Source organism: Daldinia vernicosa (genome assembly GCF_022497035.1).
Source record: "Daldinia vernicosa strain CBS 139.73 unplaced genomic scaffold F5Y00scaffold_40, whole genome shotgun sequence".
Lineage (NCBI taxonomy): Eukaryota > Fungi > Ascomycota > Sordariomycetes > Xylariales > Hypoxylaceae > Daldinia > Daldinia vernicosa.
The window spans coordinates 10,936-30,265 of record NW_025953956.1 but is presented as its reverse complement, the minus strand read 5'-3'; the positions used below and the strand labels follow the sequence as shown (position 1 = coordinate 30,265).

Below are 19,330 nucleotides of genomic sequence, written 5' to 3'. Positions count from 1 at the left end.
GCCAACTTTACCATGTTTTGGCCTCGTCGACCCAGACAAAGGTCATGATAATCACTTATGGATATTGCTCAACGACGTCATGATCAGGTATGACAAACTAGGACATATTTAACGTTCGTAATATGGTGCATAATAGCGATTAGGTTGAGTATATTTAGTAGTATACCTAACCTAACCTAGGTAGATATAATATTCTGACATGTCCGAAAAGTTCTCTTGCCAAACACCCACTATCCGTCGAAACGGACATGATAAGAAATATCTGAGTGACCGGCCTTCTATAATCGTGAAGTCCCAAAAGGGACAGTTTGATCTACCAACGTTCCGTTCAGAGGCTTGTCCTAGAGGGACGTTAAGCCCTGGCTATCCGAGGATAGCACCGCTGGGGATTGTGTAAAGGGGGAACAGTTCAGAGAGCATAGTTTTATCGCACGCGAGACTCACTCCATCGAACAACATACCTGTCGTGACAATCTTAATGTGGTATCTGATTCAATCGCATAACGCTAGCCGTGATTCCTAAAAGCCGTAATAGGACCATGTTTCGCCTCCAACCAGACGCCATACCGAATAACCCGCAGCCTCACCTATCAACCTTTTTATGAATAATACACTACTGCGAGCATATGGCAGTTTAATTCATAACAATCGTAACATTCCAGGTTATCTAATCGGCCATATGCTGGAACAGAGGCGAGATAGACTCGCCGTAGTGGTTTCTTCGAATAGCTTCGGCCAACAGATAGGAAAGGTCAAGAATGACCAACTTACTTGAGTTTTTAGCTCTCCGGTCCGATATTGGAAAACTGTTGGTTACAATGATCTGATCGATACAGTCGCAAGCTTGCAGCTGCTCGAGACAGTCTGCTCCAAATACTCCATGAGTGGCCATGCAATATACCTTCTTTGCTTTGCCTCGCTTAACGACCGTCTCAGCCGCAGCAATCCACGAACCGGCTTTGTCAATCATGTCGTCCACAATCAGAACTGGACGGTCCTTAACATTGCCGACCAGTGTGATCATATGCTCGATCTTGGGATCTCGGAGTTTTTCTTCCTCCTCGTCAGATGACGCTTCGACGTCACCCGAGCCGCCGAGTGCATGTGGTTCGGGCGCGAAGAAAGAAGAAGCATGAGACATGGTCATAGGATCATCGTCGCCGCCTTGATAAGATTGGCTCCCATCTGCACTGGCATCTGACTGAGGGGCCGACTCGAAGTCGTCTGCTACAACGTGGCCCTGGACTAGTCTTCCATGAGTCACTTCTGGAGCACGTTGGTCGTTATAGACCTGAACTTCATCAACGTTCTCTTCTTCTTCATCTTTCAACTCCTCAATAGGAGACGTTTGAGAAGGCGTATATGCACGTGTATAAGGCGACCGCGTTAGACTATTAGTCCGCAGCGGAGGCGCAGCTGCACGTTTAGGAGAACCATGAGATTCGCCAGTGACTCGCGATGACCTTACTGAGCCGTTACAATCCGAGTCCCTATCTTCCGAAATAGCTCTTGAACGCTGGACGCCATTAACGTAGCCAGGGGGGTTGTCCCATCCATCGAGCCGGTTCATAATCATACTCGCGGACATATTAGGAGCGCGTTTGCGGTCCGTAGTAACTAATCCGAAGTTGAGTTTCAACGCATCGGCCAACGAGGTTACCCTCTTCGTGCCACCAGCATTCTTGGATACAACGACAGCTTCCTTCCAATTAGGAACGTTCAATCGAATCCAGCGTGCAATAAGGGGCTCGGCATGTAGGTTGTCAACAGGACACTTGAAGAATCCTTGCATCTGAGAGGCGTGTAAATCGACGGTGATAACATGCTTGACACCAGCTACGTGAAGCAAATTTGCTAGCATCCGAGCGGTAATGGCTCCCCGATGTGATTTCTTCTTGGACTGGCGGCTGTACGGGAAGTACGGGAGAACAGCTGAGAAGGTCTTGTAGTTAGCAAGTAGAATAGGTACTCCCTATTCATGTCTATGATATGACCCAGGGATATTTTCCTCGCTGCGGCTTTGAGAAACTCACCGGTGATCTTATTCGCAGAGCCACCCTTACAGGCGGAGATCATGATGAGCAATTCCATGATAGTGTCATTGATTGTAGGGCTTCCGGATTGCACAACGAAGACATCCTTGTCTCGGACACTGGTCAGAATTCGGACGCTTGTTTCGCCCTATAGGTTGTGATCGAAAGGTCAGTGGGCAGCTCTACCGTTACAACGTTGCCCAAACCTATTATTATTTTTTTTTCCTAGCCCGTTGGACTTGCCGTTGGACTTGGAGGCATTGGGGAAGGATAACACACATTTGAAAATTGAGACAGGTCGGCCTCAGCCGGAGCCATGCCCAGGTTCTCACATATTTTGCCAGTGAGAGCTGGGCACGACGTGCCCGAGAATACTAATGTTCCTCGCATTCTGTGCCTAGATGGTGAAAAGGGAAGAAAAGTTTTGGTGGCGGAGTGAAGAAAGATGGTTTTATGTGGGTCATAGGTGGGATTTGATAAGAAGTAAAAAGAGTATGGACCTAATTTGACCGGGGCCTCCACTAGGTGCATATGGCTGAATGCACGGCAACCAAGGCATTTTGAATTTACATTTACATTTTATCGTTTTATTGTTTTATGATTCGTTCCTTACTTCTCGGAAGGCGCCGTAAATATCAGGTGCTAGGCTAAAATCTTATTGGAACGCGGATATCAAATATCTGTGTCCAATTGACTTTGTTAAGCTCTAATTGGTTTAAAGATTTTTTGGGGTTGGTCCTGCATCTTGACCCATTACCCATTAGAGACGTAGATATCGATACCGACATATATATGTAGTTACAGATATAGATACATGTAGGTATGCAGTAACTTGGATACCTCCACCAGCCTTATATCTTCAGTCCTTATCTCTTCAGTGAAGCTTTCTGCAGTGGCCCGTCTTCGCTCACGCTTTTCGTTTCAATTTACGGATTAATAAATAACAAAATCCGGAATTGATTGATAACGGCGCGTATATCAAAATGAGGTGATACGATATAGATAATGAATAATTCGGGATACCAGCGGAAATCCTTTACATTGAAAATCAGCCCAAGGCTTATCGTCTCGCGATGGGTATTCGTGGGTTCACCCAAGCCATACAACGATATGGGGTCTTCTCACCATTAAGTGGTGATACCGTCGTTATTGACGGGCCAGCTCTCGTTCACCGCATCTCTGACGCAGTTTGCCGCCAACGGCCATCTACAAGCGGATTTGTCTGTCATCCCCCATATTCCCTCCTTAGCCGTATGGTAATAGGCTGGCTTGACGAATTGAAGGGCCACAATGTAAATGTGTAAGTCGATTTAAGGCTGAACTAGACATCTCAATAACTAACATTTGGTGGATAGGAGAAAGATATATTTTGATGGATACTTACCCCCAAGCAAGTGGGAAGTGAGACGAGAGCGACTCTTAGACCAATCGCAGCGCATGAAAGCATTGGTGTCTTCCCAGCCATTCGGGTCACCTATAACACCAGAAAGCGCATTTAAAGATGTAAGAGCCGATACAACCTTAACACGGCAATTCCCTCGATCTTCGTCTGGTGCATCACCAAAACCCCCCTTCATGGTCCCAGCGGTTCTTGAGGCTTTAAACGCCAGCGAAGATTGGGGTCCGCTGATCGTAGTTGTCCCCGGAGAAGCTGATATGTACTGTGCGCAAGATATTCGAGAGAATGGTGGCACTTTGCTGACAAGCGACTCCGACTTACTCATACAAAATCTTGGGGTTGAGGGATATGTATCATTCATTTGGGACGTTGTTCCAGTCGATCCTACCTCGAAGGAATCCGGTATGGTAGCAATGAAGATCTCGCTTCATGATATCAATGACCGGCTAGGCTTAACAAATCTTGGTGGCCTGCCTCGCGTTGCCTTTGAAAAGCAGAAGGGCTGGATGAGCTTCGAGGCAGCTGTACAGAAAGCTCGAGACAGCCGTGAAGACACGCTACATTCCCCAGAGTATCAAGCTTTTATAAACGAGCTTGAAGTAAAGGAATATATGCCAAGCCACCATCCAGTGCTTACTATGCTCTCTGGCCTGGACCCAAGAATATCAGAAGTCGTCATTCAGATTTTACTTTTAGAGCAGATGGAGGCAAAATCTACGGAATTAGATGAGAATACATTGCGAGGTCCAGAGACACTTTCCATATTCCTTCCAATCATGGTTGAAAATCATGATAAGAAGAGTGCTTGGACAAGTAGCACAAACGCTCGCCAAATAGGGTACAGTATTCTCCAGAACTTAACATGTCAAAGATATAGCAAAATTATCGAGTATCGCACCTTAGATCCATCGACGACATTAACCGGGCGACAAATTGAGATTCCTAGCCTCGAAGAGACGGTCGAAAATTGTACTCAACTTGTAACAGTACTGAACAAACTAGCAGAGGCCTTGCCATCTTCGTTGCGGTGGTTGGCGTTTGCGGTATATCAGGATATTGAATGGTCCACATCAGAACAACGTTCCCCTCTATCAGCTGAACTCATCAGCAAAATAATGAGCGGGTCTAAATTTCTCGAGGAATACTCGTGGGACTTGATACATTTTACAGCCCAAGCCCAAGCCTGCTTATACTCGCTAAGGATAACTAAACAGATCTTAGACGTCGTTGTCTCTATGACTCCAGATCTCCCAGCGCCAGCGCGTCAATTACACGACCGTCTCACATTACTTCCTCTTATTGGAGAATGGCCTACTATTGAACATATGTCTGATCTACTATCTGACTTCGGTAACGCGGAGGGACTCCGAGTCATCACAGACATGCTTGGAATACCGAGTATTGAAATAATAGAGCCTCCAGAGGATTCTACAGGGCCCAGAAAAAGACATAAGCAAGATTCCGAGTTATTGGCGCGCAAAAGACGTCAAAGAGATATTAAAACATCACCCTCTATCAACCCCTACGCCATCCTCAGCCAAGAGAGCGATGACTAATAGGAAGACGAAACAGCAAATCTTCTAGTGGTGGTTATGAAGTACATAGTGTGCTGTGACAAGGGACGACCGGGTAAGATGTTAAGAAAACGGATTGGCTTTACGAAAAGAAGATATCGGCGATATAGCTCAAGGGTTGGTTTATATCTAAGAATATCCATACCTTCTATTGGCAGTACTATACGCGAAGGATCATAGGTTGTTAGTGAGTATGGGTCGCCTCGGACTGCCAAGACCCCCGAGGTCCTATCGAATACCACTTTTATTCGGCTCTAACGAGTCACCTGAGTACGCGACTGGATCGTGAGGCGGGGCTCGGTGAAGACCCCATCCCGCAACGCGACGGTACAGACACAAGCTGCATATATCCCCACCCTTGTCGTGGTTAATACTGCCAACGGGTTCTCAGGCTATGTTCTAAGGTAGGTCTATAAGAACTTCTGTTTGGCCGCCAAAGTTCTCTCTACCCGTTTCCAATCTCATCTGTAGTATTTTCTTGTCTTGATTCGGGACACGCCATCACCAAGAACATACAAGTTCAAGCAATAAATTACACATCTCCGACGATATATTTTGCCTAGTATATCTTCTAGTATCTGAAAACCTATACTACAATGGCGACAACTGCGTCTCTTCTTCCGACTATTCCCCGCATATTCTTCCTCTATCTAGAACCAGTTGCGATGTATGTCTCCTAGTTCTTTCATATTTTTATAAGATACTCGTGATTAACACGTATAGAACATATGGCATGTTTACAAATTATGCCTCGCGCCATCCCATATTTGAGCTTTCGTCTAATGCACAAAATGCTTTACCTATCCCGTCGCTAATCATGCCATCGATGGCCACGGGCTACCTTCTTAATATGATGTTATACGGTCTAATCATTCTCCTTGCGTCGCCGCCTAATAAGCGCCTGTTGCAACTACACATTGGGATATTGATAATTGCCGATCTTACGCACTGGGCTGGTCTTTTTTCGACAATTGCCGAAAATGACCCTCGTGGGTGGGCCGCCATCTTCGACACGAGTAGTTGGGGAGCTGATGTCTGGAACCTTGCTACGTATCCTATTAGCAGCCTCTCTATTAAGTTTGCGACTTTGGCTGGGCTCTTTGGCGAGATTCAGGGCTAGTATTTGAGCAGACTTCCTTAGGGAGCGAACGAAGGCGAATAAATAAGGAGTAGGTTAGGGGGGGATATACAAAAGAGGGAAAAATGAAATGAAAAAAATGAAAAAAGAAGAAGAAAAAATAGAGGGGTGAAAAAGAGAGAACGGCAAAAAGGAATCATAAAAAAAAGCAAAAAGCTCAGTCCCAGGTTCGAATCCCCTCGGATAGGGGCAGGGGATTCGAACCCAGGACCTACGAAAAACCGGCTTCGTTTGGTATCTGCTGTCAAGTCACATTCGTAAGAATGGTCCAGCATAAGACACCACAGTGGGGTTTTCTCTGGCCTCAAGTCGCCCGGGCGGGGGGCGTCGGTTGATGGATTGTTTGTAATTTAGATATATATCTTTTACTTCGTGGGTAGGTACCTCAGCAAATGTACCTTAGGTAGTTATTTCGTTGCCTGGGTTTCTGCCAGTTGACTTTTCAGGTACTAGCCAGCTGTAGGTTGCATGCTTGTGAAGCTATTCAGCTCCGATCATACGAAGTAACAGTGTCGTGTGCATCACCCTATATCGTGGTGGGTAGGATTCAACATATATTAAAGAAGAACACGCTGATATATTAACACAAAATATAGGAATTCCAACGTCCATATGATCGACTAGTAACCAGCCATTCTTCTGAACATTTAAATATTAAATACCTTTACCAGGCCACGCACTCCTTTTCTCAAAAGCTCACAGCTGCGTATTAAATAACGCTCTTCCCGACACCCTAATAGTTCTGGCCGCCACCCGCGATAGCGGTCATATTAGGATTTCCAGGCTTGATGAGAGTCTTCTCTTTAGGTATAGCATCCAGCACCGCATCCGATAGGTTGAGCGTATCCTTGATGATCTGGCGCGGCGTCAACGCGAGCCACTGGGCAGCGCTGATATCGGAGAACTTCTTAGCCTGCAATACCTCTAGGAAGATGACGTCTTCGGTGCCCGTGTTCTCGATGTAGTGGCCGGCCGATTTCTGGATGTAGCCGACGTCGCCGGCGGTGAAGTCGAAGGTCTGCGAGGAGGCGGGGGCTGCGTAGATGGTGATGCGGGCGGAGCCTTGTAGGAAGTACGACCATTCGTCGCTCTCGGTGTGCCAGTGTACCTCGCGCATGGCGCCGGGCTCGAGGACTACGAGCGCGGCGGAGAACATTTCTGCTACGGGGAAGGTTGCCGGGTCTAGGATCTTGACGGATCCGCCGGTGGTGTTGTGGAATTCCTGTTGTGACCAATGGTAAGTGTATCCAGAAGGGCCCCAGAGAGCGCCAGCTGAAGACGTGATATTTTGCTCTGAGATGTTAGCCGGAGCAGGGGTGCCGTTGAAAATCTATCGTGCTTGGTTAACTTCATTCCGGCGATTCTAGGTTATATTGGGGCCAGGGTGCAACTCACATATTTCTCTGCGTCGGGGATGTCATCGAACGAGCTGACGTCGGTCTGGAGATCCTTGGCCCAGACAGATACGGGTGTGCGCATAAGCATCTCGGTAGCAAGGAAGGTGTCCGTCTCGGAGAAAGTACCGCTGTCGAAGATCAACAAGAATTCGGCACCTTCGTGTAAGGCCTGTAAACTATGAGGAACACCCTGTGGGAAGAACCAGACATCGCCAGCCGTGACGTCGTCGACGAAGGTGGCCCCATCACTGTCGAGGGCAGCTACGCGAACCGAACCTTTCAAGACCAGGGCCCTAGTTACAGGTCAAGATGTTAGCTTCTAGTCTTAAGAGTCGAGAGACAAGTAGAGGGCTTCATACCATTCACCGGAAGTATGCCAGTGCAGTTCTCGATACGCATTCGGTGCAAGACGCATATCGACGCCGGCCATCTGAGTAGCAACAGGCAGTACGGCTTGATTCTGCTGTCGAGCCCAGCCGGATTCCTCGCCCGAACCGAAAAGGTTGTGACTTAGACCGAGAGGCCACATAGCTTGGGGCACAGTGCCTTTATCCGTCGAAGGTGGAGCGTAGGTATCAGGATTCAACTTCTCATACTCGTACGTGCGCGGCCCAGGGTCAGTTTGCCCTTCACCACCACGAATGGGCTGTGGGCCATTAGGATACTCGGCGCTATTAAAATCCAGGTATAAACCGAGTTTGGCATCAGCTTCCTGGCCACCCACGAGCTGCGGATCCTCCACGATGGCTGAGTCGCCCCCGTCTACAGGTGGGCGTGATGCGATGCCTCCTTGAAGGTTCGTTGAGCCGCGGAGGTCACCTACGGGCGCACCGGTGTAAGTTGGAATAGGCGCGTCGATACCACCAACATCCCCTTTATTATCCTCGTATGTCATCCTATAATAAGCGTTAGTGCTTTTCTCTATAACACGTTCTAGATGCTACTCACTGAGGTCTTGGAAGACCAAGGGCCAGATGAAACAGGCCAGCGCTTGCAAGTGTCTTTGAGTACTTCATCTTGAGAAAGTATATACCTTGCTGGGAAATGCTGATACGGCTGAGAGATTAATAGAAGGTTTGTGGTGGCCTAGGATTCCTTGTTGTCCCTGGAAGGTGATTCATAACTTGTTCAGGAGAGGGGAAATCTGCACGACTTTATATTCGATTCCCCTTGATGGTTATTGTTCAAACTTTCGTCGGTGGACGCATAATCAACCTCATCATCATGAGCATTGTCCAACGTTCCTACTGCAACCTTCCCCGGTAACAACACTAAAAGCTCGGAGATGTGACCGCATAGTCTAGACCCGTCGTCTAGTAGTTGTGATGAGAAAACAAGCTTTCTGTATGATGTACCCCTGAATATAGTAATTTCCGCTCCAGCTGCATAGTATTCACCATCGTCCACGACGCGCACGTGGTGGTGGCTCAGTCCCTCCTCCCAAAAGACCCTACCGGTCACAAATGTAATGGGTCAGCCGGTGAGGCCTTTACCCTACCACCCTACCACCCTTCCATTAGAAGATGCCGAATCTGATCCGCTGCAGAATGCCTTGTTAAGGTTTCTAATCTGCAGCCTCAACCCTAGCGATTCCGAGCGACACCGAAAGTAGTCAACTGCATTACAGGACTTCCCGGAAAAGGATTGCCGATGTGAACCAGGTTAGGTCATTTGCTGATACGCGATCCGAATACATGGGAGAAGATACAGGAGTGTCACGGAAATACGGCAAAAAGACGGCGCTCAGATATCATATTTGGCTTTGGCTGACATACACCCACACATCCATGCACCAGCTCGGAATCTCGGGGTTTCCAGTTGAAATTATGATTCGCGATAGGCACTGTAGATTGCACCGCTGCGAAGCCTTGCCCACTCAGCTGAAGTCGGTCGGAAATAAGAGCCTATGCTGACGGCGATACAGCCAGGAAATGCACCTATCCCCTACATTGACATCACAACCGTTCGTTCATCATTCAATCGAAACCCGTTTCGACTAAATCTGGCCTATTTAATCCTAGGATAATTTATAAATAATTGCTTGCCTTGTGATACGCCTTGATAGTAAGGAAAGACGGTGAAAGTATGGAGTCTCGGATGTAAACCGAAATAAAATCCCCATGTTATAGGATTGATTAATTAGGACCGCATCTACGTATCAATCAACCCGTAGGATTTAACTACTAAAACCACTTAACTCAACCTTGCCAAAACTTCATAATCTACTGGAAACTGGTAACTCTTAACTTGTGTCTTGGGTAAGTAAATCTACACCTGCTCGCCGAGCACGTCGAACTGCTCCCTGGACTACGCCTTGCCGCCAAGCCGGAGGTTCCTAGCGATAACGTCGTTACGTGTTGGCTTAAGGACTTCGCTTGCACACCGCCAAGCCGGGCCTCAGGCGTAATTTTCTCCGGGATGCTACCGCCGAAGGTCACCGGTCCGCTCAGAACTCAAGGTTCACGACTATAATATGGAACAGTTAGAGTAAACACTTAATAGGAGTAATCCGGCGGGAAGTCCTCATTATGCTGTTACTCCTCTCTTATATAGTCGCCATCATCGTGTAAAGAGTTGTTAAGACTTCTAATTATGGTGTATCGACTTTTTCTCTAATCGCGTTCTTGCCGCGTATACGGCTACATTTGTAGATCAATCTAGATATCGGTTTCCTCATTACTGGGCCTTTTATTTGACTTCGCTGTCTTTTGTTCTGTAATTAGTACCTTGCAATATACCTCATTGCCGATCAAGTTTCACGGGCCTACCTCCTAGCCAAGAACCCATAGGCCACGAGGAAGGATTATGATAGTCTAAGTGCACGTAGAGATGACTGTCGAGGTATAATGGTTATTTCCATCAGTACGCCGAAAAACCAAGGCCCCTTGGAGGAGAGAGTAAACTTGATCCACTTGATTGTTCTTGTCGATAGTATTGAGGCGTTAGTGGAGCTGTTTGAACTAGGAAGAAGCTCTACATTACGTAAGGCCCTTTGCTTAGTACATAACCGCGCTTTAGTAGCAACTTTCCATCGGCCGCGTAGTGTAGTGGTTAGCACGCAGGATTTTGATTCGTACAAATTTCCTGAGACCTGAGTTCAATCCTCGGCGGGGCCTTTCAAGCATAACTTAACTTTTTGCATCATTCCTTAATTTTATCGCTTATGATAAACTTTAAATTTTAATTCATATTTCTTCTAACTACCTGAATAATTCTTCTGTTTGGCAAGTATTTAATAATATAATTTTTGTGTCTTTACCCCTATTACACTTTTAAATGTTCGATATGTAAAGTGTGCTTCTTAAGAGCAACCTTATGCTATCGAATTCTACAATGTCAAATTCCGAAGCTTACCAACTAACATAAAGGACGGCGTTAGCTCAACCGAGGGGTTCCGATACGGAAGCTGTAAACGGCGGGGCAGTAGGAACTAGCTATGGTGGGGTTGAGCACATCATCGCTGCTATTCGGCACCTTACACCACTTACACTGAGTCTACTTCATAGAGCTCGCACCTTTTTCTATTCCCCTTGACGTTTGACATTTCTACTTGAGATTGACTACCTTATGCCCATCCTGCGAACAGGTTTCTCCACGCTTCGGCATCTAGGACACTTCGCACTCTCGTCTTCTCCAAGAGCAACTCTCTTACGACCCCTTCATAACCACCACCACATAAGCCTCGTCAGGAGAAGCGCCATGTCCTCAGCTGTAGCAAAGCGCCTTGAGGGCAAGACCATCGTGATTACTGGTGCGTCGTCGGGCATTGGGCGTAGTACTGCGCTCGAGTTTGCGCGGACCTCGCCTAAGGACCTGAAGCTCGTCGTCACGGCGCGTCGCATTGAGAATTTGCGTCAGCTCGCCGACGACATCGCAAAAGAGGTCGGCTCTGGCGTCCGCGTCCTGCCCGTCAAGCTCGATGTGAGCAACGCCGATGAGGTCCGCGGCTTTGTTGCCGGCCTGCCGGAGGAATTTCGCGATATCGACGTACTAGTGAATAATGCGTAAGTGTCTGTTTTCATTTTTGAACGAGGTGATGACGCCTATGGAGCACAGCTGGGGTTAGATTCAAGCCAGGTATAATAAGAATAAAAATGAGAGATAAACGTGGATTATATATTCAGTAGTTATTTGATATATATGGAAGCAACTTTGCGCCCATTAACTAACCGCCATAAAACCAGCGGCCTCGTCAAAGGTGTAGCACGCGCCCCTGAGATCGCCGAGGAAGACATTAATATCATGTTCGCGACCAACGTCACGGGCCTGATCAACCTGACTCAAGCTGTACTACCCATCTTCCTTAAGCGACCCGACGGTGGCCATGGAGATATTATCAATGTTGGCAGCATCGCCGGCCGTGAGCCCTACCCGGGCGGCGGTATTTACTGCGCGACCAAGGCTGCCGTTCGCAGCTTCACCGATTCCTTGCGCAAGGAGCTTGTCGCCTCGCGCGTCCGTGTCATTGAGGTCGATCCCGGCCAAGTCGAGACGGTATATTGAACATTCCCCCCCACTCAATGGTGGTGATAGATGCGGCTGTTCCGGCGCTAATATGCTGATCTCCTAGGAATTCTCTCTTGTTCGATACTACGGCGACAAGAGCAAGGCTGATGCTGTCTATGCGTAAGTAATCACATTCGACTGAGTGATCACATATACTGATATTCCAACTAGCGGAGGCGAACCTCTAACACCTGATGATATTGCCGAGGTTATCGTATTTGCTGCTGGCAGGAGGGAAAATGTCATAGTAGCGGACACCCTTATATTCCCTAACCACCAAGCCAGTCCTTTTGTAATTCACAAGAAATCATAGACATTTAGATAATTCAAGATTTATATTTTATCTAACAAACTTCACGGGAAGAGAACGAAGCAGTGCCAAGGGCGAACACACCATAATAATACGTTTGGATCCAAACCATACGCCTTACCTTATGGCTTAAAAGATAAGAACTCTACGATAGACCTCATCCATAACTCGATTGGGCAACATGGGTTTAACTGGGTTCCATATGCATCTAATGCTGAGAAAAGTCAGCGGGGACTATGCACGATATCCTAAACTACAAGGTAGCTTGTGCGTAAATGAGTTCAGACAACCAGTTTACTCATTCACTCGAATCGGCATTCGAAATCTATGCCTCAAGACGAAACACAGAAGTCAAAAGCACTGAAGCAATCATGACATCCGACAAACCCTAGCAGAAAGCCGGGTTGCCAATGGACAACTCCACAACCAATCCTCGCATATCCAGAAGGATAGGCTATGGTGCGGGAGGGAGGCTCGACTCGATGTGAGATAGTTGAATGGATAAACAGTTTTCATCATGACAGAACGCACCGCGTAAGGAAGTATATCGTAACTTACATTTAACACATTAACACACTATGGTTGTAGGCTGGTTATATCGGAGATCAAGTCCAGGATACGGCTTTACTATGAACTACTTCTCTGTTAGCTTGTGCTATTTTCAAGACTCAAGAAGAATATAGAGGGTATTTAATCAGAATAAATTTTTGGTATATGGGTATCATCACAGCTTTTCAGAAGCAGAACTGATAAAAAAGGATTCATCATGGACAAGAATAACAATAAAAATAACTTCAGAAGCTGCTTACCTTAACTGTATATTAATGGTCGCGATTGCTGTTAGAATCCAAGCGGCTGAGTACTATTTTCCTAAGACGACAATTAGTCAGAGAACCAGAGATAATAATGACAATTACAATGGCTGATTCATGCTTCAGATGGTAGTGCATGTTTGTTCAATTGCTCAGGTGGTCGCGGAGAACAGTGGAATTGAATTCATCAGTAGCAGAATGACCTACTAAGAAAGAAAAGTCTCTCTAGGGGTCGAAAAGGAAAGGTAAATAGAACTTACCAAAATATTTGCAGAGGTCGAGTTCGAGATTCCAACCATCAGCGACGGTGGACTTAGATTTACCAAGTAAAGTCGTCTTGCATACCATCGCCCAATGTAATGCGAAATCTCATTAGGACTGCTTCTCAAGTCTAGGTTGTAAATCCATGACGACCATGGCTGGCTATCTTGCTTGTAGACATTAGGTGGTTGAACATCAAGTTCTTGCTTGCAATTTTTTAAGAGGGTGCGAAGAAAGAAATTTCGGTTTTGAGGTTGGGTTCGAAAAAAACTTCGGAGGGCGGAAAATCAATGACCGATTGGTCAGTGCTTCAAGCAGGTGCAGGTGCAGGGATTCGCGGGGTTAGTGGGTATGTCCAATGGTGGGGCAATTTTGCGCTCAAGGTTGCATTGAATTTTCAGTGCTACTGAGCTTTCTGCAAGCTCGACATCTGAAGCTTCTTAGCAACAAGACACCTAGGAGCGCTATAACTTTTCCACCATGGCTGATCGGAGACGGATTAATGGTCCAGTAGGCCAAACGACTCCTCCCGTCTACGATACGCCTCAAGGGAAAAGGGTAGCAAAGCGTCCGGGCGATAATGCCGTTCGAAAGATCTGTAAGTAGTCTCGTCTTCGTGTACGTATTAGCTTTCTAATCCGAATTGCGTTTAGTTCTGAAAACAGGAGTTACTCCCTCAGCTTCAGGCTCTGCATATCTGGAAATCGAAGACCCATTTGCGATCCGTCCTTCAGGTACGAGCTTGAAGCTTACCTGCACTGTCCATGGGCCTCGAGCACTTCCGCGATCAGCGCCTTTCTCTCCTCATATCATCCTTTCGACGCACGTCAAATATGCACCTTTCGCGACGAGACAAAGACGAGGTTACCTACGCGATTCGAGTGAGAGGGATCTCGGAGTTCATCTGGAAACAGCATTACGAGGCGCAATTATCGCGGATCGTTGGCCTAAAAGTGGTGTCGATATTATCGTCACCATAATTGAAGGAGACCAGAATCGCGACTCCCCCGATTACGATAGAGACGAAGGTTGGGACATGATGAATGTCTTAAGTGGCTGTATAACTGTTGCCTCTGCGGCTATTGCGGATGCCGGCATCGACTGCGTGGATACCGTCGCAGGAGGCGTTGCGGCTTTAGCAGCTCAGGACGAGAAGAGCCAGCCAAGTATCGTCCTTGATCCGGATGTTGCCTCGTATCACAAGATATTTGCAGCGTGTTGCGTCGCATACCTACCGACAAGGGATGAAGTAACCAACGTCTGGTTCAAGGGTCAACTGCCTTCTGCGGACGCTATGCTCTACAACAAAATGATTGAGCAAAGCCTTGTGGCATGCCGCAATGCGAACCGCGTCCTCATCCAGGCTTTAAATGAGACAGTTGGTCAAGGAAAAAATGCCTCTTAAGCTAAACTATTCATGCTATGGAGTATCTACCAACTGGCGGATGTGGATCCGGATTAAGAGGTGACTTCAGGGATACGATAGAAACCCCTATGCTGGGCTGGCTAGGTGATGATGAAATATCGAGTTGGGAGTATAACTTCCCGGGAAGAAGCCATTCTCACCTACATAAATTCCTACGACGTCTGTTACATACTGTTAATAGTGTAGCAACTTAACAGGGCCTCCTGGAAGGAAAGGGCATGTCACGACGACAGGCGGCAAAAACTAAAGACGTCGGCACAAATAACCCGTTACCTGTGGTTATTGCGAATCGGTGAAGGAAGTGGATCGTATGGACATTGGCGTGAATAACTGAGCTGCTAGAGCTCTCAAGCGTCTCTTACCTGCGCGCTAGCGTTTTAGGTATACCGAGGCTAAAATATACATAGGCGCGGTGGTATACGAAGTAGAGCTATTCATGAACTAATGTCTATAATAAATATAAGAAGCACTCTTAAGAGGTAGCTATCAATAACTACCTAATAATCCGTACATCAACTTCGATAGATAGGTAGGTTTAGGTAGCTAGGTACCTAACCTATATAAGTTGACCAGAATCTATTTTTGGCACTTCTGGGATTACCTAATGTTGTTAGGTATACATAGGTATTGGGTTAGGTACCCATGATGTATATGTACGAACACCCAAGACGTTCACCAGCGGGCACCTGCACTCTAAGATATGCACCTACCCGCTAATTTACCTGATGTTAAGGTGTGATGGCAGGAGCGCCGCTTATTGATAGCCGTTGAACCTTGTCTAGATTCTGGAACATTTCGGACATCGTCTCTTTAAGACTAACTTAAAACTTACATACCTCCTTCTATACATACACATTTACCCCATATATATATGTAAATTTTAAAAGGAACCCACGACATCTCAAAACAAATGTACGCATGACGGGAAGTCGTCATGTGTTCGCAGCAAGTATGCATTGGCTAATTCCAGTGTTTCGGAGCTTCTGAATGACCTAATTACTGTCCTCTCTGATTGGAAGCAACGTGCCTAAGTCAGATCTCGTCGCGGGCGATTCGGAGTTATTGGCCGCCTTCTCGCATACCCCAGATAAACCTCCCCAGCTAAATGGCTTCTCCAGGCGCGACCGCCGTCCCGGCACCTACGCCCCTTGATAATTCAAGCATCTGGCATAATTTTACTTCTTGGACGGCCCAGCACCTCAGGTATTCCGTCAATAACGTAACCAGATTCGCACCGTCGCTTGAGGACCTGATTCTTGCTGGGCCTAGGATGTTAACCAAGCTTGGCATTATATCCTTTCCCGATGCCGTGGATGGCTTTGGGCAACGAGTGATAGCCGACCCAACGACATCCGACTTTTTTCTTTCGACGACTGCCGCCGCCCATATGCTTACCCAAGCTTCCGAAGCTGCCGCCAATGTAGCAGAAGTATTAGAAAATGAAGATCAGGATCCCGCTGTATTGGTCTCCAAGTTCTCGGCCGATGGAACCAAGGGTTTAGGTAGCGTCTTTAGCTATGCTACAAGCAAGTGGGCGCTCTGCTGTATTGCGATGGTCTGTTTCCCTCCGATTTTGACGTTGAACCGATTTCTAACGTCTAGCACTGTTGCAGGCTATCATATTGAACCGTACACATATATTTGCAGCTTCGCGAAGAAGGTTGTATCTGACATGGCCCGTTCGGCTCTTTCTCCGCTTCCTACCTATCATTCTCTTCACATACCAAGCTCGGCAACTCCTACAGTCCATCCAGTGCCAAACTTCGCCCGATTTCGCCGAGATGCGCTGGGGTAACGCCAGCAAAACATCAGACCTCATGTTCGCACAACCCTCTACATATTTGCATGGGCTCAGTACAGTCTTCCTTTTGGGCGCCACCGATTATGACAGCTGTCGTGCTGTTGAGATGGTCCCTCCAAGCAACCACGATTATTCAAATGAGTTACATGGCTCCTTGTCTCTACTGTGGCCCCTTTTCGGGACTCTATGCCTAAGTCATTTCCTGGAGACCATTTCATGCGCAGTGCAAGGACGTCAAGTGGCTGTCGAGACCGGCATGACCCTTTTCGAGCACTCCCTGGCCTTTGCCGAGGCCGACGCCGCTATTAGCAACCAACTCGGCTGGGGTTTATTTTCGAGTGGTAGTAGTTCCAATGTGACGTTCCAACAGGCTTCAGGGGCCAGCATCGCCGTCTCCAGATCCATGATAATGAAAAGGGTCAATACACCCCCCGAAGTCCTTCTAGTGGCTTTCCTCTCTGCCATGAGCCATATTACTAGCCACGTCTTAGGTGTCTTTAATTTACAGAGCCGGTACCGATTAGTTAGTACCGGGTTTTGGGCCATCTGCTTTATGGGAAGCATCGTGATAGAAGCTTTAGATTTCTCCGTCGACAGTCCGTCAACCATGGGTCTTTTTAGGTTTCCTACCGTCTGTATTATAGGTTTTATCCCCCATCTTCTGGTATTCATGGGCACGCTCGCGTGCCTTGCCATATATGCTATTGCTTTGGTCCTTTCGGCGATGCAGCCCCCGGATCGGTGGAACGTCAATGGACGGGTCTTGTCGTTCCGAGAACGATTGGCGCTCGCGCATGAGAATATGCAAGCGAATATTTCGCTCTCCGATATCCGGATTTCACGAGAAATGGACTTCTATACGGCACTGCTTCGGACAGGTTTTAGTGTCATCACGATGGCGAGTGAAGCCGTCTATCTAAACGAAGATCGGAGCATCAACTTGAAAAACCGTACATGGCTTGAAGAAGAAAGGCTAAGGGAGCTCGAGTCTATACGCATTCAGTGGGCAGGATCAGGTTTGGGTGCTTCCCGATACGATTCCGTCGGAGCTATCGGATTGGTGCCAATCAAGGACGGGCAGCTTGGAGCGTCAAGTGGATATGCGCGAGAACGAGCAGCTCAGACTATCCCCAAAACGCGTATCGGAGAAAAGCGTGCTAGGGATGGAGTTGGGGCCACTGAGCGTAGTTCGCGTTGGCTTCTAGCCTTGGAATTCATCATGAACATCAACAGGCTTCTGCTGCGATGGGGCGCGGTGCTTCTTCTGAAGGCGCTAACGCGTCTCGGGATCACAACCCGGCCTCGTATCCTAGTCTGGCTTGCTCGCTGGCCGAAACAGGATAATAAAGACGAGAGAAGACCCCCCGCAGAAGCACATTCATTGCTGCTGGGTCGAAATAGGAGGAGCAATAGGCTCTATAATGACGAGACTGCTGACGTGGAGGCCGAAGTACGAAGACGTCTCAGGATGGCCCCCGAGACAGCTAATATGCCGGATGAAGAACTAGACAAAAGATTATACAATGCGTGGAAGCACGGTGACTTATGGGGGTCCGTGGATACGAGCGGCGATTTTGAGCCGGATGAAAACGGCAGTGATTGGGATACGACGAGCATGATATATAGTGTCGCTGGCGATGAAGATCAGCAGAGCCAGTGGGTTGATGAGGATGAATTCGAGGAAAACGACGGCCAGAGGACGCCCACACAAGCATCTCAGCGCTTCTCGCTTTCCCGGGAGACAACTCCTTTTGACCAGCCCTTAGCCATAGGTGATCTTGCTAGGCTGCTTCATCCTAGAAGCCCAGAGGAGCGTCGCGAAGCCCATGCCCTCGCCGCCCACCTAAGTAGCGATCAGATTATCACGCGCTCTAAGTACGCACGCATGCAGCAAAACCAGCGGGGGCGCCTCTTCTTCCCACAGCGGCCTAGTAAAGGCAAGCTCTCGGACGAGGAGGAGGCCGAGCTCCTCGAGGACCTGATCATTACGAGGCGGACCGAAGCCGCGCGTGAAAGTGAACTACAAGATGGCAACAACAGTGACGACGACAGGGGCGGGCCTCAGTGTGTCGTATGCCACTCAGCCCCCCGCAAAATCATTGTATGGCCATGTCGCTGTCTCAGCCTCTGTGACGAGTGCCGTGTTACCTTGGCAATGAACAACTTCGACAAGTGTGTCTGCTGCCGCAGGGAAGTCGTCAGCTTTAGCCGCATATACGTACCCTGACGACCGAGCTGCGATACGTGCTAGCGGGCTCTTTGTCTGTAATACCCCATCGGTTCTCGACCCACTCGTACGACACGAAAGTCCTTCTGCATTCGTCGTTTAGCAATCAGCATCATTCCGCATTGTCCTCTGTGAGAGATTACCCGAGTTTAAAAATCGCACGGCGACTCATTAGAACCTGCGTCGAGGTGAACTTGACCTTTGAAACCTTTCTGTAGAATCAGTTCCCTATGATTAGTTCTAAGATGTCGGATTGGAATAGCGATACGGATGAGGAACATGATGGAGATGAATATGAAGCGATGAGGGCAATCATGTTGTAGCGAGAGGGGGGGGGGGGGGGGGGGGGGGAAAACACCCATGTGGGGTTTTTTGGTGTTTTTTTGTTTTTTATTTTTTAATGTTAAGGAGGTGGTTGTGTTGGGGTTGGGGGGGACCCGGGTTGG

General features: G+C 47.8%; 7 protein-coding genes and 1 non-coding gene across 8 annotated transcripts; 6 read left to right on the top strand and 2 right to left on the bottom strand.

Annotated features, from left to right (window-relative positions):
- Positions 1-44: 44 nt before the first annotated feature.
- On the bottom strand, positions 45-2,610 carry F5Y00DRAFT_242967 (phosphoribosyl pyrophosphokinase). Its single transcript, XM_048008596.1, has 3 exons — positions 2,313-2,610; positions 2,034-2,181; positions 45-1,932 (listed from the first exon to the last, which is right to left on the bottom strand). Exons 1-3 carry the CDS (start codon positions 2,562-2,564, stop codon positions 668-670), a joined length of 1,665 nt encoding a protein of 554 aa, XP_047862685.1. The 5' UTR covers positions 2,565-2,610; the 3' UTR covers positions 45-667.
- Positions 2,611-2,922: 312 nt separating this feature from the next.
- On the top strand, positions 2,923-5,295 carry F5Y00DRAFT_136771 (XPG domain containing-domain-containing protein). The gene is made up of 2 exons (XM_048004306.1): positions 2,923-3,333; positions 3,389-5,295. The coding sequence occupies exons 1-2, from the start codon at positions 3,107-3,109 to the stop codon at positions 4,986-4,988; spliced, it is 1,827 nt and encodes a 608-aa protein (XP_047862684.1). The 5' UTR covers positions 2,923-3,106; the 3' UTR covers positions 4,989-5,295.
- F5Y00DRAFT_136772 (uncharacterized protein) lies at positions 5,296-6,135 on the top strand. The gene is made up of 2 exons (XM_048004307.1): positions 5,296-5,673; positions 5,730-6,135. Exons 1-2 carry the CDS (start codon positions 5,603-5,605, stop codon positions 6,124-6,126), a joined length of 468 nt encoding a protein of 155 aa, XP_047862683.1. The 5' UTR covers positions 5,296-5,602; the 3' UTR covers positions 6,127-6,135.
- A 742-nt stretch (positions 6,136-6,877) lies between these two features.
- Positions 6,878-8,557, bottom strand: F5Y00DRAFT_271723 (Bicupin, oxalate decarboxylase/oxidase; the record flags this gene model as incomplete). The annotated part of the gene is made up of 4 exons (XM_048012852.1): positions 6,878-7,474; positions 7,540-7,834; positions 7,901-8,437; positions 8,490-8,557. The coding sequence occupies 4 exons, from the start codon at positions 8,555-8,557 to the stop codon at positions 6,878-6,880; spliced, it is 1,497 nt and encodes a 498-aa protein (XP_047862682.1).
- A 2,017-nt stretch (positions 8,558-10,574) lies between these two features.
- On the top strand, positions 10,575-10,657 carry F5Y00DRAFT_t118. Its single transcript has one exon. It is a non-coding gene; the product is annotated as a tRNA-Gln (tRNA).
- A 55-nt stretch (positions 10,658-10,712) lies between these two features.
- F5Y00DRAFT_242962 (NAD(P)-binding protein) lies at positions 10,713-12,362 on the top strand (the record flags this gene model as incomplete). The annotated part of the gene is made up of 4 exons (XM_048008595.1): positions 10,713-11,545; positions 11,726-12,035; positions 12,112-12,167; positions 12,219-12,362. The coding sequence occupies exons 1-4, from the start codon at positions 11,109-11,111 to the stop codon at positions 12,358-12,360; spliced, it is 945 nt and encodes a 314-aa protein (XP_047862681.1). The 5' UTR covers positions 10,713-11,108.
- Positions 12,363-13,825: 1,463 nt separating this feature from the next.
- F5Y00DRAFT_242959 (3' exoribonuclease family, domain 1-domain-containing protein) lies at positions 13,826-15,444 on the top strand. The gene is made up of 2 exons (XM_048008594.1): positions 13,826-14,028; positions 14,084-15,444. The coding sequence occupies exons 1-2, from the start codon at positions 13,911-13,913 to the stop codon at positions 14,833-14,835; spliced, it is 870 nt and encodes a 289-aa protein (XP_047862680.1). The 5' UTR covers positions 13,826-13,910; the 3' UTR covers positions 14,836-15,444.
- An 81-nt stretch (positions 15,445-15,525) lies between these two features.
- F5Y00DRAFT_242957 (uncharacterized protein) lies at positions 15,526-19,216 on the top strand. Its single transcript, XM_048008593.1, has 2 exons — positions 15,526-16,411; positions 16,470-19,216. The coding sequence occupies exons 1-2, from the start codon at positions 15,962-15,964 to the stop codon at positions 18,882-18,884; spliced, it is 2,865 nt and encodes a 954-aa protein (XP_047862679.1). The 5' UTR covers positions 15,526-15,961; the 3' UTR covers positions 18,885-19,216.
- The last annotated feature ends 114 nt before the right edge of the window (positions 19,217-19,330 follow it).

Coding starts and splice junctions, on each gene's coding strand:
- F5Y00DRAFT_242967 (XM_048008596.1), bottom strand. CDS start 2,564: ATGCACCTAGTGGAGGCCCCGGTCAAATTAGGTCCATACTCTTTTTAC. Junction 2,182..2,312: donor ACCTGTCTCAATTTTCAAAT/GTGTGTTATCCT, acceptor CACAACCTATAG/GGCGAAACAAGCGTCCGAAT. Junction 1,933..2,033: donor CTCTGCGAATAAGATCACCG/GTGAGTTTCTCA, acceptor AGACCTTCTCAG/CTGTTCTCCCGTACTTCCCG.
- F5Y00DRAFT_136771 (XM_048004306.1), top strand. CDS start 3,107: ATGGGTATTCGTGGGTTCACCCAAGCCATACAACGATATGGGGTCTTC. Junction 3,334..3,388: donor AAGGGCCACAATGTAAATGT/GTAAGTCGATTT, acceptor TTTGGTGGATAG/GAGAAAGATATATTTTGATG.
- F5Y00DRAFT_136772 (XM_048004307.1), top strand. CDS start 5,603: ATGGCGACAACTGCGTCTCTTCTTCCGACTATTCCCCGCATATTCTTC. Junction 5,674..5,729: donor TATCTAGAACCAGTTGCGAT/GTATGTCTCCTA, acceptor TAACACGTATAG/AACATATGGCATGTTTACAA.
- F5Y00DRAFT_242959 (XM_048008594.1), top strand. CDS start 13,911: ATGGCTGATCGGAGACGGATTAATGGTCCAGTAGGCCAAACGACTCCT. Junction 14,029..14,083: donor TAATGCCGTTCGAAAGATCT/GTAAGTAGTCTC, acceptor AATTGCGTTTAG/TTCTGAAAACAGGAGTTACT.
- F5Y00DRAFT_242957 (XM_048008593.1), top strand. CDS start 15,962: ATGGCTTCTCCAGGCGCGACCGCCGTCCCGGCACCTACGCCCCTTGAT. Junction 16,412..16,469: donor CGCTCTGCTGTATTGCGATG/GTCTGTTTCCCT, acceptor GCACTGTTGCAG/GCTATCATATTGAACCGTAC.